The 12,100-nt window shown below is 37.8% G+C and overlaps 1 protein-coding gene across 1 annotated transcript; it reads right to left on the bottom strand.

Annotated features, from left to right (window-relative positions):
• Positions 1-2,504: 2,504 nt before the first annotated feature.
• On the bottom strand, positions 2,505-10,086 carry SPINK1 (serine peptidase inhibitor Kazal type 1). Its single transcript, XM_056124805.1, has 4 exons — positions 10,019-10,086; positions 8,555-8,586; positions 6,057-6,163; positions 2,505-2,617 (listed from the first exon to the last, which is right to left on the bottom strand). Exons 1-4 carry the CDS (start codon positions 10,071-10,073, stop codon positions 2,572-2,574), a joined length of 240 nt encoding a protein of 79 aa, XP_055980780.1. The 5' UTR covers positions 10,074-10,086; the 3' UTR covers positions 2,505-2,571.
• Positions 10,087-12,100: the final 2,014 nt, after the last annotated feature.

The following is a 12,100-nucleotide window of genomic DNA, read 5'->3' as shown; positions in this document are numbered from 1 at the left end:
GATAAGTCTTCTGCTAAAAAAAAATTAAGATTTAATTACATTATTCAGTTCTTCCCAGAAATGGAATCTGTTTTGTGTTGCTTTTTTTTCTCCTGAAGGTACCAGGAAGGAAAAGCCAGGTCTCCTGCGTACATGTCATCCACTTTACTTCCCCAGCCCTGAGATATTGAATTTTCAACCAATCAGAAATTACCTGATCAGCACTAATCATGTTCTCTGTATGATAGCAACCAATCTGCTTTTCTTGTTTAATGTACCATTCTTTTCCTGTTTCTTTGACCTATAATGGTATTTATGTAGAGTTCCTCAGAGCTCCTTTTCATCTGCTGGATTGGATGCTGCGCTATTAAAATGCATTGTTTTGCTGCAATAAGCTCTGACATGTTTTAATATGCTCCAGTTTATCTTTGAGTATGTCAGGTTTGAGAGGAGCTCAAAGGAGATTCTCAGAATTGCCCCCCCCCCCCTGAAAGAGCAAGAAGACATAGGTACCTGTTTAGCCTCTTGAGTTCATTGTTTTCTTGCTGCCTCTGGTGATTTGACTGAGTTTCTTCAGTTCCCAGTTCTTGCATTAAAAGCTTTCAGACATTATTTGAATATTGTTTTTTTTTTCCCAGACAGGTCTGGAAGTTACTCAGAATCAGGTTGGGTCAAACTAAGAAAGAGAACTAAATTTGTGACGGACTTGATCCAGTTTAAAAAACAGACGAGGTCTGATTTAAGTTGGGCTGTGTTCAGTGTAAGTCTTCAGGCTAATAAGTTCTTTTTAGGGGTCATATCTGGCAATACTCAGGGATTACTCCTGGGTCTGCACTTAGGAATTATTGTTGGTGGTGTTTGGGCACTACTTGGGTTGTGGGGAATTGAACCAGGATCGGCCACTTTCAAAGCAAATGCCCTGTCTTCTGTACTATTGCACGGGGCCCCAAATTTTTCAGACTGAACCAGGAGGTTAGCCTTATCTTTTGTTACTCGTTAATTGACAAAAATGTTACAGAGAACACGAGGATCATACAGAGTGGTCTGACTAGTCTAGGCCTTTTGGGTTGACCATGAGGTGTTAATACCCATTTTCTCTTAGTCATTGGTGGGTCTAAACTTAGGGGCAGAATTTTTGGTCTTCGGAAATTGCTAACCTCCTTGGAAGAGCCCAAGATTTTGCAGGGATGTTTAAAATGTGGAATAGAGATAGCTAAAATGTAACTAGCTGATCATAGCATCTGGCAAGGGCAAACGGAAGTTTCTTTTTTCAGTAACAGAATGAAGTCCTCTAGGATACCTTACTCCAAACCTTCAAATCAATTCATATATTCTCCCCTGAATCTGTTCTCCTAGTGACAAAGTGAAACCTAGCAAAAAATGAAAGTGAAATTTCACATTTTCCTTCTTTTCCAAATTTAGATTGGCAGGTAAAACCTGTTGTAAAAAACTAGATCTTTGAATTGTGAATTATGTGAATTTGCGTTTGGACACCAATCTTTGGTCTCCTGGGGACTGCTGACATCTTCTTATCTATCTCCTTTATGTTCTGAGAATTTGATTGGTGAAAGTCAGGTGTCAGGGCCCCCAAACAGAACTTAGCAGAAATTTGGATTGTCTTGGGTTTGTCTTTTCGTGGGTGGGGGTGGGAGATAATGGTGGGTTATTGTTTTGGATCCCCACCTGGTGGTGGTACTCAAAGGGTTGATACCCTGTTTAGTGTTTGTGGGCTGCTCCTAGAAGTGCTCTGGGAATCATATAGTGAACCCAGTTTCAGCTATCTTTGAGCTATCTTTTCGTGTCTTTTAACAAATGGGGGGCCGGGGAGCAAGCGGGAGGGGGAAATTAAAGACAGGCAATGTATTATTCCTGCCTATCATCTCCAAATCTATTCTTTATACACTTGGAATATGGTCAACTAAACATGACAATTTGTAGCTTTCAATGGTTTAAATTGTTTAATTTGACAAAGTTCTTAAATATTAGGAATGTCCTTAAAGTGTCCTCTAACATGATTTTTGGAAGCCATTTTGCATCCTTGATTTTTGTTAATATATTATCCGGTGAACTGTTATGTGCTTGAGTTGCCTGGCAGACCATAGCATCCTCTAGTGGTCAGACTGCAATATCAAGACATGTCCAGTTTGTATTTCACAAGCAATTAACCTGCCTTTATATCAGGCAACCGTGTTCGGCAAGTGCAGGGCAGATTTTGATTGGTTGTGTCTAGTTGATTGGGTGAGTGATTTATTTTCCACTATGGATCAGGGAATCTGAAGCATCTCAGGCTTTTTCTGTCTGCAGTCTAATTCTTTATTCTAAGGCTAGTTCTTCATATGAGCTCAAACCTTAGGATACCTTTTCTTTTAGAAAACATCCTTATTTCTATCTAATTGCTGTTATGAAATATAAACACAGGGATTTTGTTTAAAAAAAGTCTGAGTTTGCCTCAGGCCTCTGGTCCCAGAATTAAAATATATTTTGAATAAAAATCATAAGATAAGAATAAGAAATATATTTATATAAATTTTATTCAATAATCAAGCCAGCAAGAAATCCTGGTTACATGACAGGATTTCAAACCCTTGATCCTCAGCAAGGCCCAGACTTTTTAATGAGGACAGGAATCTGGCGCTTCCTGTAGAAGAAAATGGAAAAAGCAAATGAACATTTGTTGACAAAATATAATGATAATGGGAGGTAAATACTGCAAAAAAAGTTGAGTTTTATCAGAATCTTGTGATTTTTTCCAAGTTCTCTTTTCATTTAATTGTTACATAATTATACCAAAAACATTGAAAACTATTAAAGCATACTAGGAATATAACAAAAAGGGAAAGTTTGATATTACAGTTTAGAGATATAGTGGGGTTTCTGAAGTTGATCTCTCAAACCATTGCTTCTTTTACTCCTTGTGTCATTCTTCAACCACCTGATATTTTCATTTTAGCTTTGCTTGGGATATTGCAGAAGTTTCTAATTGATTGATTTTATTTTATTTCTTTGCAGTAGAACAGAGAGGGTCTATTGAAATTTACATAAAGCTGAATAATATTAAAAATTCAGCTTCTCAGTTATAGCAGCTACATTTTAAATGTCAGTAGTTAGCGCTTTCCATATCGAACAACACAGATACAGAGCATTTACTTCATTACAGAAAGTTCTACCAGAGAGTGGTAATTTATAGTAAAGAATCTGCAAGCATCGATTCCTTCAGAAGATGTAGAACAAAATGGGGGGATGGGGTGGGTGGAAAATGTTTGAACTGAATATATATGCCTGGAACATAATGGAAGTTGTAAGCTCTTGTTGGTCTGTTCATCTCAAAACCCAGAATTCAAGATGTTTAGTTTGGGGCTTTTAACTGGCTTCAGAAAGGAAGGCAGCATTTAACAATAATTGTTTTTGAGAAGCACATTTTCTTTCTATATTTTTATTTCTCCTGAAAAATATGTAGAAAGCAAAGTTAAACTTCCTGGCTTTCAAATGTTTTCTCCCATATTTATATTTTTGAAACAATAGAATGATCAAGTAGGAAATAGTAGGCTTTAAAAACTAAGGAAATTGGGAGATCCAGCTCTATGCTGGTATTCCCCCAGTGTTTTACTCTAAATATTCAGCTTTTTGGTTTCAACAGTTGGAAGATTCCCAAGTCTCATAACTAGTCTATGGTTTTTTTCCCTCCCCTTGGATGGCAATTTGATGTTTAACCTTAATGTCAACAACATAGGTCATGAGAAAATTAACAAGTGGTTTCAAGTTCCTTTTACAAATCTTTAATTTGGAAATAAATTCAACACCATGTAGAAAAAAAAAAAACCATGTCTTGGCTCTAAGAGATCAATATATTAGCTCTCTATCCCATGATAATTTCCTCAATCTTTGTTAAGGTAAAGGTAAGGTAAAGGCCCTCCCGTTGATCGTCGATTTGCTCGAGCGGGCCCAGTAACGTCTCCATTGGAGACTTTGTTGTTACTGTGTTTGGCATATCGAATACTCTCGGTAGCTTGCCGGGCTCTCCGAGAGGGGCGGAGGAATCGAACTCGGGTCGGCCATGTTGGCTGCTTGTAAGGCGAACGCCCTACCGCTGTGCTATCGCTCCAGCCCCCCTTAAGCTTTGATAATTTTCTCAAATGATTTAAAGCAGTTTGGGAAGAGGATTTGTGTTACATGGAATTTATACAGTGAAATAAAGCAAATCTGAGCCTAAATCATAGTCCTTAAAACCAAATCAGCTGCCAAATAAGTTTTCTGGATCACTTATATCATGTCCTTTGGTCGTTTACATCTTTATTTAGTGAGGAGTGCTTGTGCACAGCTACCAAATTCAGAGCCCTATTTAAATGATTCTTTTTTTCACTCCTATAGCAAATTCATCACACTTTATTTGATGGCATTTGTCACAAGTTATAAGAAGCTCACTCTCCTATTTGTGCTCATGACCTATTTTTCTCTAAAGGAAAGTAAGCACAAGGAAAGCAGAGGAAACAAACATAATACTTGGAACATGTTAAATACTTAATAGGTGAGTAATATAGACAATCTGTACAGATGTATTTATCTAAATGCCTCAGTATGATTCTTAGAAAATACGAAGTCACTTCAGAAAATGAGCCATAAAGATTTGCTCTCATATTTATGAATATATATTACAAAATAAATGTTTGGTTATTCAAACTATGAAATTCATATTTGCATATTTTAGTTGTAAACTAAATTATTACTCTCACCAAAAATTATTTTGTAATTTGAAGGCATTTTACATGAGCTTTTAAAAAATCTGGACTACATACTGTTTTTCTGGATTTTTATTTTTTTATTTTATTTTTAAAAGTTTTTATTAGTGAAACACCATGAGATACAGTTGTAGACTTATAAATTTTTGTGCTTGGATTTCAATTATACAATGATGGAGTACCCATCCCTCCACCAGTTCCCATTTTCCACCACCACTGATCCTAGTATCCCTCTCACCACCCCCAATCCCTCCCATCCCACCCTGCCGCTGTGGCAGGGCATTCCCTTTTGTTCTCTCTCTCCTTTTGGGTGCTGTGGTTTGCAAAAGAGGCATTGAGTGGCAGTCATGTTCGGTCTATAGTCTATTTTCATTTGCTGGATTTTTAATCATACACATTTTAATTTATATTACTTGAGAAAAATATTAAAATAAATTTGTATCTCTATTTTATTGTTCTTTCCCTAACACAACTTATGTTGCACTGTTATCGATTTCATTCCCACTTTTGCTGACTTTTTTTGGTTGAAATGCTTATTTCTCCTTTGTTACCTAGTCAAAGCCTTCAAAATTCCAAGTTCTAGGAGGCATAATTATATTTTATTGTATTATTGTTGTTGTTCCTTTTGTACAACTGACTATATTCAGGTCTTAGTCCTGGCTCTGCTATCAGGGATATTTCCAGTGGGCTCAAGAGACTACATGTGGTTCTGGGGACTGAACCAGGGGTTGGCCATATACCAGGAAAGTACTCTACTGACAGTACCATCTCTCTGGCTTTATAATGAGCCATTTTTAATTGCATTCTCAAAACATTGTGTTCATGGTTCCATTGAACAATCCCAAGCTAGAATTTAGTAGCAGAGAGTAGAGTGAGTGACAGTGTATGATGAATTTTCTTCTATAACTCCACAGTCTAATACTTGAGCATTATGCAAAGAACAGAATTTCATCTCACCAAGTGATTTTAGCAAGTTATTTAGGCTTTCTTATTAAAACCAGGCTTCAATTTCTTCATGTGTACATAGGCTTGGTATATTTACCTCATGCACTCTTTGTAAATACTTAATGCCTTGCACAACACTTGACACAATATTTTATATTATTGGTAAAAAATAGAAACAAAGCTTTTATAAAATTAGAACTCATATATACTATGGACGAAAAATAATTGAGAATTATTTTTGGAAACATTAGAGGCTTGTTTCTTTCATGGTAGGCTCATGTTGTTGGTACTTGAGTTGTGGCTTTAGAGGGATAAGATATAAGAAATTGAAGATAACTAGCTTACATTTATTTTGTGAAATTTAAATATTGTGTAGAAATTCAAGTTTGTACTTACTTATTTTCAAGACATAACTGGCATTCATTAGGATAAGTAGTTTCATCGGTCCCGCAGACTGGGTTATAGATCTTGGTACATCCTCCAATTTCACTACCGCATTTAGCCTAAAAATGACATTAAACAGAATTATGAAAGGAAGAAGAATCCTCTGATTTTAAAACTCAAAGAAATCTTTATTATTTTTTAAAGACAGGAAAGGGGAAAACCAAGATATATAGAACTTTTCTAGTTTATTCATTTCTTTTCTTTCTTTGTTTTCTTTCTTCCCTCCCTCCCACCTTGAGATTGGGAGAACTCTGTCAAGCTGGCTAACCTAGCAGTTATAAAAAATCTACTTTGAGTGAAATTGGAAAGACTGGCTTTATAATGAACAGTTTTTAATTGCATTCTCAAAACATTGTGTTCATGGTTCCATTGAACAATCCCATGCTAGACTTTAGTAGCAGAAAGTAAAGTGAGTGACAGTGTATGATGAATTTTCTTCTCTAACTCCACTTCTCTACTCCTGCCAGGTAGACTCATTCTACATAAAAATGCCTTCAAATCTTTGATAAAGGTGCAAGTAATGTGAAGTGGAGTAAGGAAAGCCTCTTTAATAAATTGTGTTGGCATCACTGGACGGCTACATGCAAAAAAATAGGCTCAGAACTCTGCCTAACACCATGTACAAAAGTAAGACCAAAATGGATTAAAGACCTCAACATCAGACCAGAAACCATAAGGTACATTGAAGATAAAGTTGGCAAAACCCTCCATGACATTGAAGCTAATGGTATCTTCAAAGATGCCACGCCACTGGCCAAGCAAGTGAAAACAGAGATAGACAAATGGGACTATCTTAAACTAAGAAGCTTCTGCACCTCCAAAGAAACAGTGACCAAAATACAAAGACAGTCTACAGAATGGGAAAGGATATTCACCGAATACACATCTGACAAGGGGTTGATATCCAGGATATACAAAATACTGGTTAAACTCCACAAGAAGAAAACATCCAACCCCATCCAAAAATGGGGCAATGAAATGAACAGAAACTTTCTCAAAGAAGAAATCCGAATGGCAAAAAAGCACATGAGAAAATGCTCTACATCATTAATCATCAGGGAGATGCAGATCAAAACCACAATGAGATACCATCTCACACCTCAGAGACTGGCCCACATTCAAAAGAACAAAAGCAACCGATGCTGGCGTGGTTGTGGCGAGAAAGGGACACTCCTTCACTGTTGGTGGGAATGCCGACTGGTTCAGCCCTTCTGGAAAACAGTATGGACGATTCTCAAAAAATTAGAAATTGAGCTCCCATTTGACCCAGCAATACCACTCCTGGGAATATATCCCAGAGAGGCAAAAATGTATAGTCGAAGTGACATCTGCACTTGTTTGTTCATTGCAGCCCTCTTTACAATAGCCAGACACTGGAAGAAACCTGAATGCCCAAGAACAGATGACTGGTTAAAGAAACTTTGGTACATCTACACAATGGAGTACTATGTAGCTCTTAGAAAAGATGAAGTCATGAACTTTACATACAAGTGGTACAATATGGAAAGTATCATGCTAAGCGAAATGAGTCAGAAAGAGAGGGATAGACATAGAAAGATTGCATTCATCTGGGGGATATAAAGTAACAAAGTATGAGATTAATACCCAAGAATAGCTGAGATCAGCACCAGGAGGATTACTCCATAACTTAGAGGCCAGCCGGGTATCCTAGAGGAAAGGGCTATTCAGATAGAGAAGGGAGCACCAAATAAAGGATGTTTGGAGGATCCTCCCAGGAGGGGAGATGCATGTCGAAAGTAGACTATGGACTGAACATGTTTGCCACTCAATGCCTCTTTTGCAGACCACAACACCCAAAAGGAGAGAGAGAACACAGGGGATTGCCCTGCCACAGAGACGGGGGGATGGGGGGATGGGGGTGGGAGGGATATTATCCATGGTGGTGGAAAATGGGCACTGGTGGAGGGATGGGTATCTGATCATTGTATAATTGAAACCAAAGCACAAAAAATTGTAAATCTACAACTTTAAAAAAATAAAATAAAATAAAGGGGAAAAAAAAATGCCTTCACAGTGCTATATAGCTACTAGAAAACACCTGCAAGTCTCTGAATTTTCCTTCAAAGAAAGTGCTTGTGGGACAACCACTATTACTATCTGCATTTAAAGAGGTTAACTCTTGCTAGCATTCATATTCTTTGTTTTGACTTCAGGCTAAACTGAAAGACAAAATACTGCACACTGGGGGCTGAAGCGATAGCACAGCGGGTAGGACATTTGCCTTGCACGCAGCTGACCTGGGTTGATTCCCACAACCCATATGGTCCCCGGAGCACCACCAGGAGTAATTCCTGAGTGCATGAACCAGGAGTAACCCCTGTGCATCGCCGGGTCTGACCCCCCAAAAAAAGCAAAACAAAAAATACTGCACACTTGCTGGAGTAAACTGTTCCAGTCTGAGAGATAAGAAATTATACAATTATCTTTACCTCTCTTCCCAGGGATTCAGCATCTGTATTACCTACAAAACACAAATCAGAAATATTAAAATTGGGTCCTGAGTAGTTTTGGGACCACACTTGGTTATACTTGGCCCTTATTCCTGACTCTGCACTTTTAATTACTCCTGTTGGGAGTTGGGGGACTATATGGGGTGCTGGGGATTGAACTTAGGTAGTCCACATTCAAGGCAAGCACCCTACTTGCTGTACTACCACTCCGGTCTCTCCAGATATATTCTTAATAGGTTCAATTCACTTTCTTGAATTTACAACAATATACTTTGAATTGTAATACTGCATTTTCCAGAATAGAAGGTTTTGTTAATATTACATATAGGATAGAAATTATGAATGAACTGATTGAGGGAAAGAAAATAATCTGAGCAGCCAAAGAATAAAATATTCATCTGGTTTAATTTTGACATTAATAAACCCTGAGGTGATGTAGGTAGGAGGTGGTTTTCCTAGGATAAATGTGATAATTAATGAAATGAGAGAATTCTTGAAGCTGTCAAAAACGATGCCACTGGGGTTATTTAATTTAATTAAATTAAATTTGGGAATTTAATTGAATTTAAAATTGATGAGGTATCTTAGCATTCCATGTGTATAATCATAAATCTTGGGAAGGGGATAAGGGATTACTTCTCCCCTAAACATTTAACAAATATAAACATTTAACAGGACATTATTCTTCTTAGTAAAGTGCTCACTTGGCTTTTAGTAGTACTTTGTTAGATCTGACAGGAAGTTGGAAATGCTATTTTTAATGATCAAAAGAAAGTTGATTCCAATAACGTGGTTTTCAAAAAGGTAGAAGTTTGTGTATATACTCATGACATCTTTTCAAGTCAAATACTTTCTGTTTAAATATCTGGCAGTTCAAAATAACAATCTCTTAATCAGTACTGCTTTACCCTTTATACGGAACAACTGGAAGCCATTGTTAAACATTATATGAAGTTCCTTCATCAAGGGTCTGCTTCTGACTAGAGGAAAACTATCCCAACACCTAATAGTTCTCACTAGTTGGTGAGGATTGTTTTCCTTGTGCTTTGTTAGAGTCTCTATTACTATAATTCTCATCCATTGATTTTATTTCAGGTTATTGGGACAAGAAGATCTGTTCGAGACTAGACTCAACTTGATTGTGATGTGTTCAGTAAAATAGTGGACAAAAGTGCTTTACCAGCTCAAGAGTATGAAGTGTTAAATTCAACTTCAGTTCCTGAGCTTGGCTCCTGGCATTGTCTCTGTGGCCCTTGTGGCCCACAACACCACTGGGTTCAAGCAGCGTCACTAAAACCAAACCATTAAACTCCTGTAGGTTGTCTAAGAATCTCTGGAAGTGGTCCCCTTCTGCTGAGCATTATTTGGGAATCATCCACCCTTTACCACCCCCCATGCAAGAATATATTTTGCTTATATCAAAAAATACGTAAAGATACTTACCAGCTAAACATAAAATGGCCAAGGCACTCAAAAGGAAAATGCTTGTTACCTTCATGACTGAAGTTCTATGTCCAGAGTGCCTCTGAAAACTGCACTGAGCTTATCACTTCTCTTCAAATCTCAGGGACTACAAGGGTCATATAGGCCAAGGAAGGCAGCTAGGCTCCACCTGCTGCCCTGTATCATACATCTCCTTGGTTACTCATTGACTCATTAGGTAGCCTGGCTCTTAGGTTTTGGGAAGGTAAGAAGTGAAAGTTGTGCCATGGTCTAAAATATACTAGGCCATGAGTCAGTCAGGAGAAGTTCTGACTATTTTGGTTCTCTCCCCAACTTCTCTATGAATATCAGAACTCCTTTATCAAAGCGTGTTTTTCAGACCTACTGAGTGGACTGAGAGATCCCTTTTACTCTTTAATTGCAGATATATTAGGATAAGTTGATATATATAATTAATTATATATTACACATGTCATTTAATATGTGTATAGCATAAGTATAGCTATTTTATTATGCATTTTTATTGCGTACATATATTTATATAATTATAAGTAATATATAATGTACATAGCTCAAACCTTTATTGTTATCTTTCCTTTTCTCAAACTTTTCCTTATTTTATTGTCCCTTTTTCTGTAAAATATTCACAAATACTGGGGGTTAAGTTAGAGACAGGTTTCTGTTGCATAAACCGTGTGTGTGTTCTGAATTGGTCTGTGCTTATTCGATTCCTGTCTCCTGTGTTTGTTTATTTTGCATGCTCATGGTCTTGGGTGCTGGATGAATCTCACAGCGAGCCTAAGCATGAGTCACTCAGCTGGCTGCTCCTAATCTCAAGTCTCAGGTTCCCCTCCCCAGCCCCAGTCCATAGGTGTGGGTTTGACCCCTCCACCCAGGCTCTTAGATGCCAAGTTAAGGAGATTTGAATGGTGACAAATATTAGATTCCATCTGAGCAAACTATTCTGTCCCCCCAACTTTATTTAAACTCTACCGCTTAAAAAGTTGTTCACAATATAGTTGTTAGGGGGATTCAATGTTACAAACCAGTTCCACCACCAGAGTGACCTTCCCTCCACCATTGCCTGGTTTTCCCAACCACTCTCCAAGCCTGCCTTTTTAGCAGGCACAAAATAATTTATTTTATATTGTTTGTTGCAATTAAATGTCTAATGGAATTATCAAAAAATACTACAGTAAAAGAAAACTTGTCAAAATTGTTATATCTCAACACAGGGTCATTAAGTCCTTGTCTGAGGGTTTACTAAACTGTTACTAATTGAGCCTTCTGTGTTATTGTTTGATTTGAGTTTAGTTGACTTCTATGTTTCTTTCCCATTGACTTTGTTGTGCCCTTACAGAGTTGTCAATATTGTGGAGTGAAGTGTGGATACACTTGGGAACTACAGGATCTGCCTGCCCAGATCTACAAACCTATGGCAAAATTCTGGAAGAGATGTAAACCAAGCCACTAAAATTCTTGATACATCAGTCTCCTGCCTGAAAACTCTGAGGCACCCTGGGGAGGGGAAGCCTTATTTTAAGTAGGAAAAAAAGAAGTTTTATGTATACTCAAAATAACCTGAGATTTTTCTATTTTGGTGTGAACCGTTGTTTAAATATATATTAAACCCATGTGTTTTAATAAATACAACACTAAAATAAAGCCCCCATTTATGTGGGGTATATTCCTATAGGACTCCAGGGAACCAGATGCTGAGTGTGGGAGCCCTGATGTTGAGTTATGAACCTTTGCCAGCAATTATCAAGCCTCTGGTATCAGATCCTCCAGAACAGATTCATGGGCCCCACCTTCTGACCCCAACCACAGCATCATCTTCCTAATGCCAGTGGCTTACCAAAAGTTGTCAGAGACAAGGAGTGTGTGTGTGTGTGTGTGTGTATGTGTGTGTGTGTGTGTGAAAGAGAGAGAGAGAGAGAGAGAGAGAGAGAGAGAGAGAGAGAGAGAGGAGAGAGTTTCCTTTGGTGTTTAGACTCTCACTCATGCAAAGCATATATTCCAAGTCAGATCATGATGCAGAACTCTGTACTGTGGAGGTCTGAGTAGCAATGTGGTCAGACC

The sequence above is a fragment of the Sorex fumeus genome, unplaced genomic scaffold (genome assembly GCF_029834395.1).
Source record: "Sorex fumeus unplaced genomic scaffold, SorFum_2.1 ptg000051l, whole genome shotgun sequence".
In the NCBI taxonomy this organism is placed as follows: Eukaryota; Metazoa; Chordata; class Mammalia; order Eulipotyphla; family Soricidae; genus Sorex; species Sorex fumeus.
This window is presented reverse-complemented; position numbering and strand designations above follow the sequence as displayed.

Excerpts from the sequence above, each read along its gene's own strand:
- SPINK1 (XM_056124805.1), bottom strand. The coding sequence starts at position 10,073 with ATGAAGGTAACAAGCATTTTCCTTTTGAGTGCCTTGGCCATTTTATGT. Across the intron at positions 8,587-10,018 it reads GGCCATTTTATGTTTAGCTG|GTAATACAGATGCTGAATCC; the intron begins GTAAGTATCTTT and ends TGTGTTTTGTAG. Across the intron at positions 6,164-8,554 it reads CTGAATCCCTGGGAAGAGAG|GCTAAATGCGGTAGTGAAAT; the intron begins GTAAAGATAATT and ends TGTCATTTTTAG.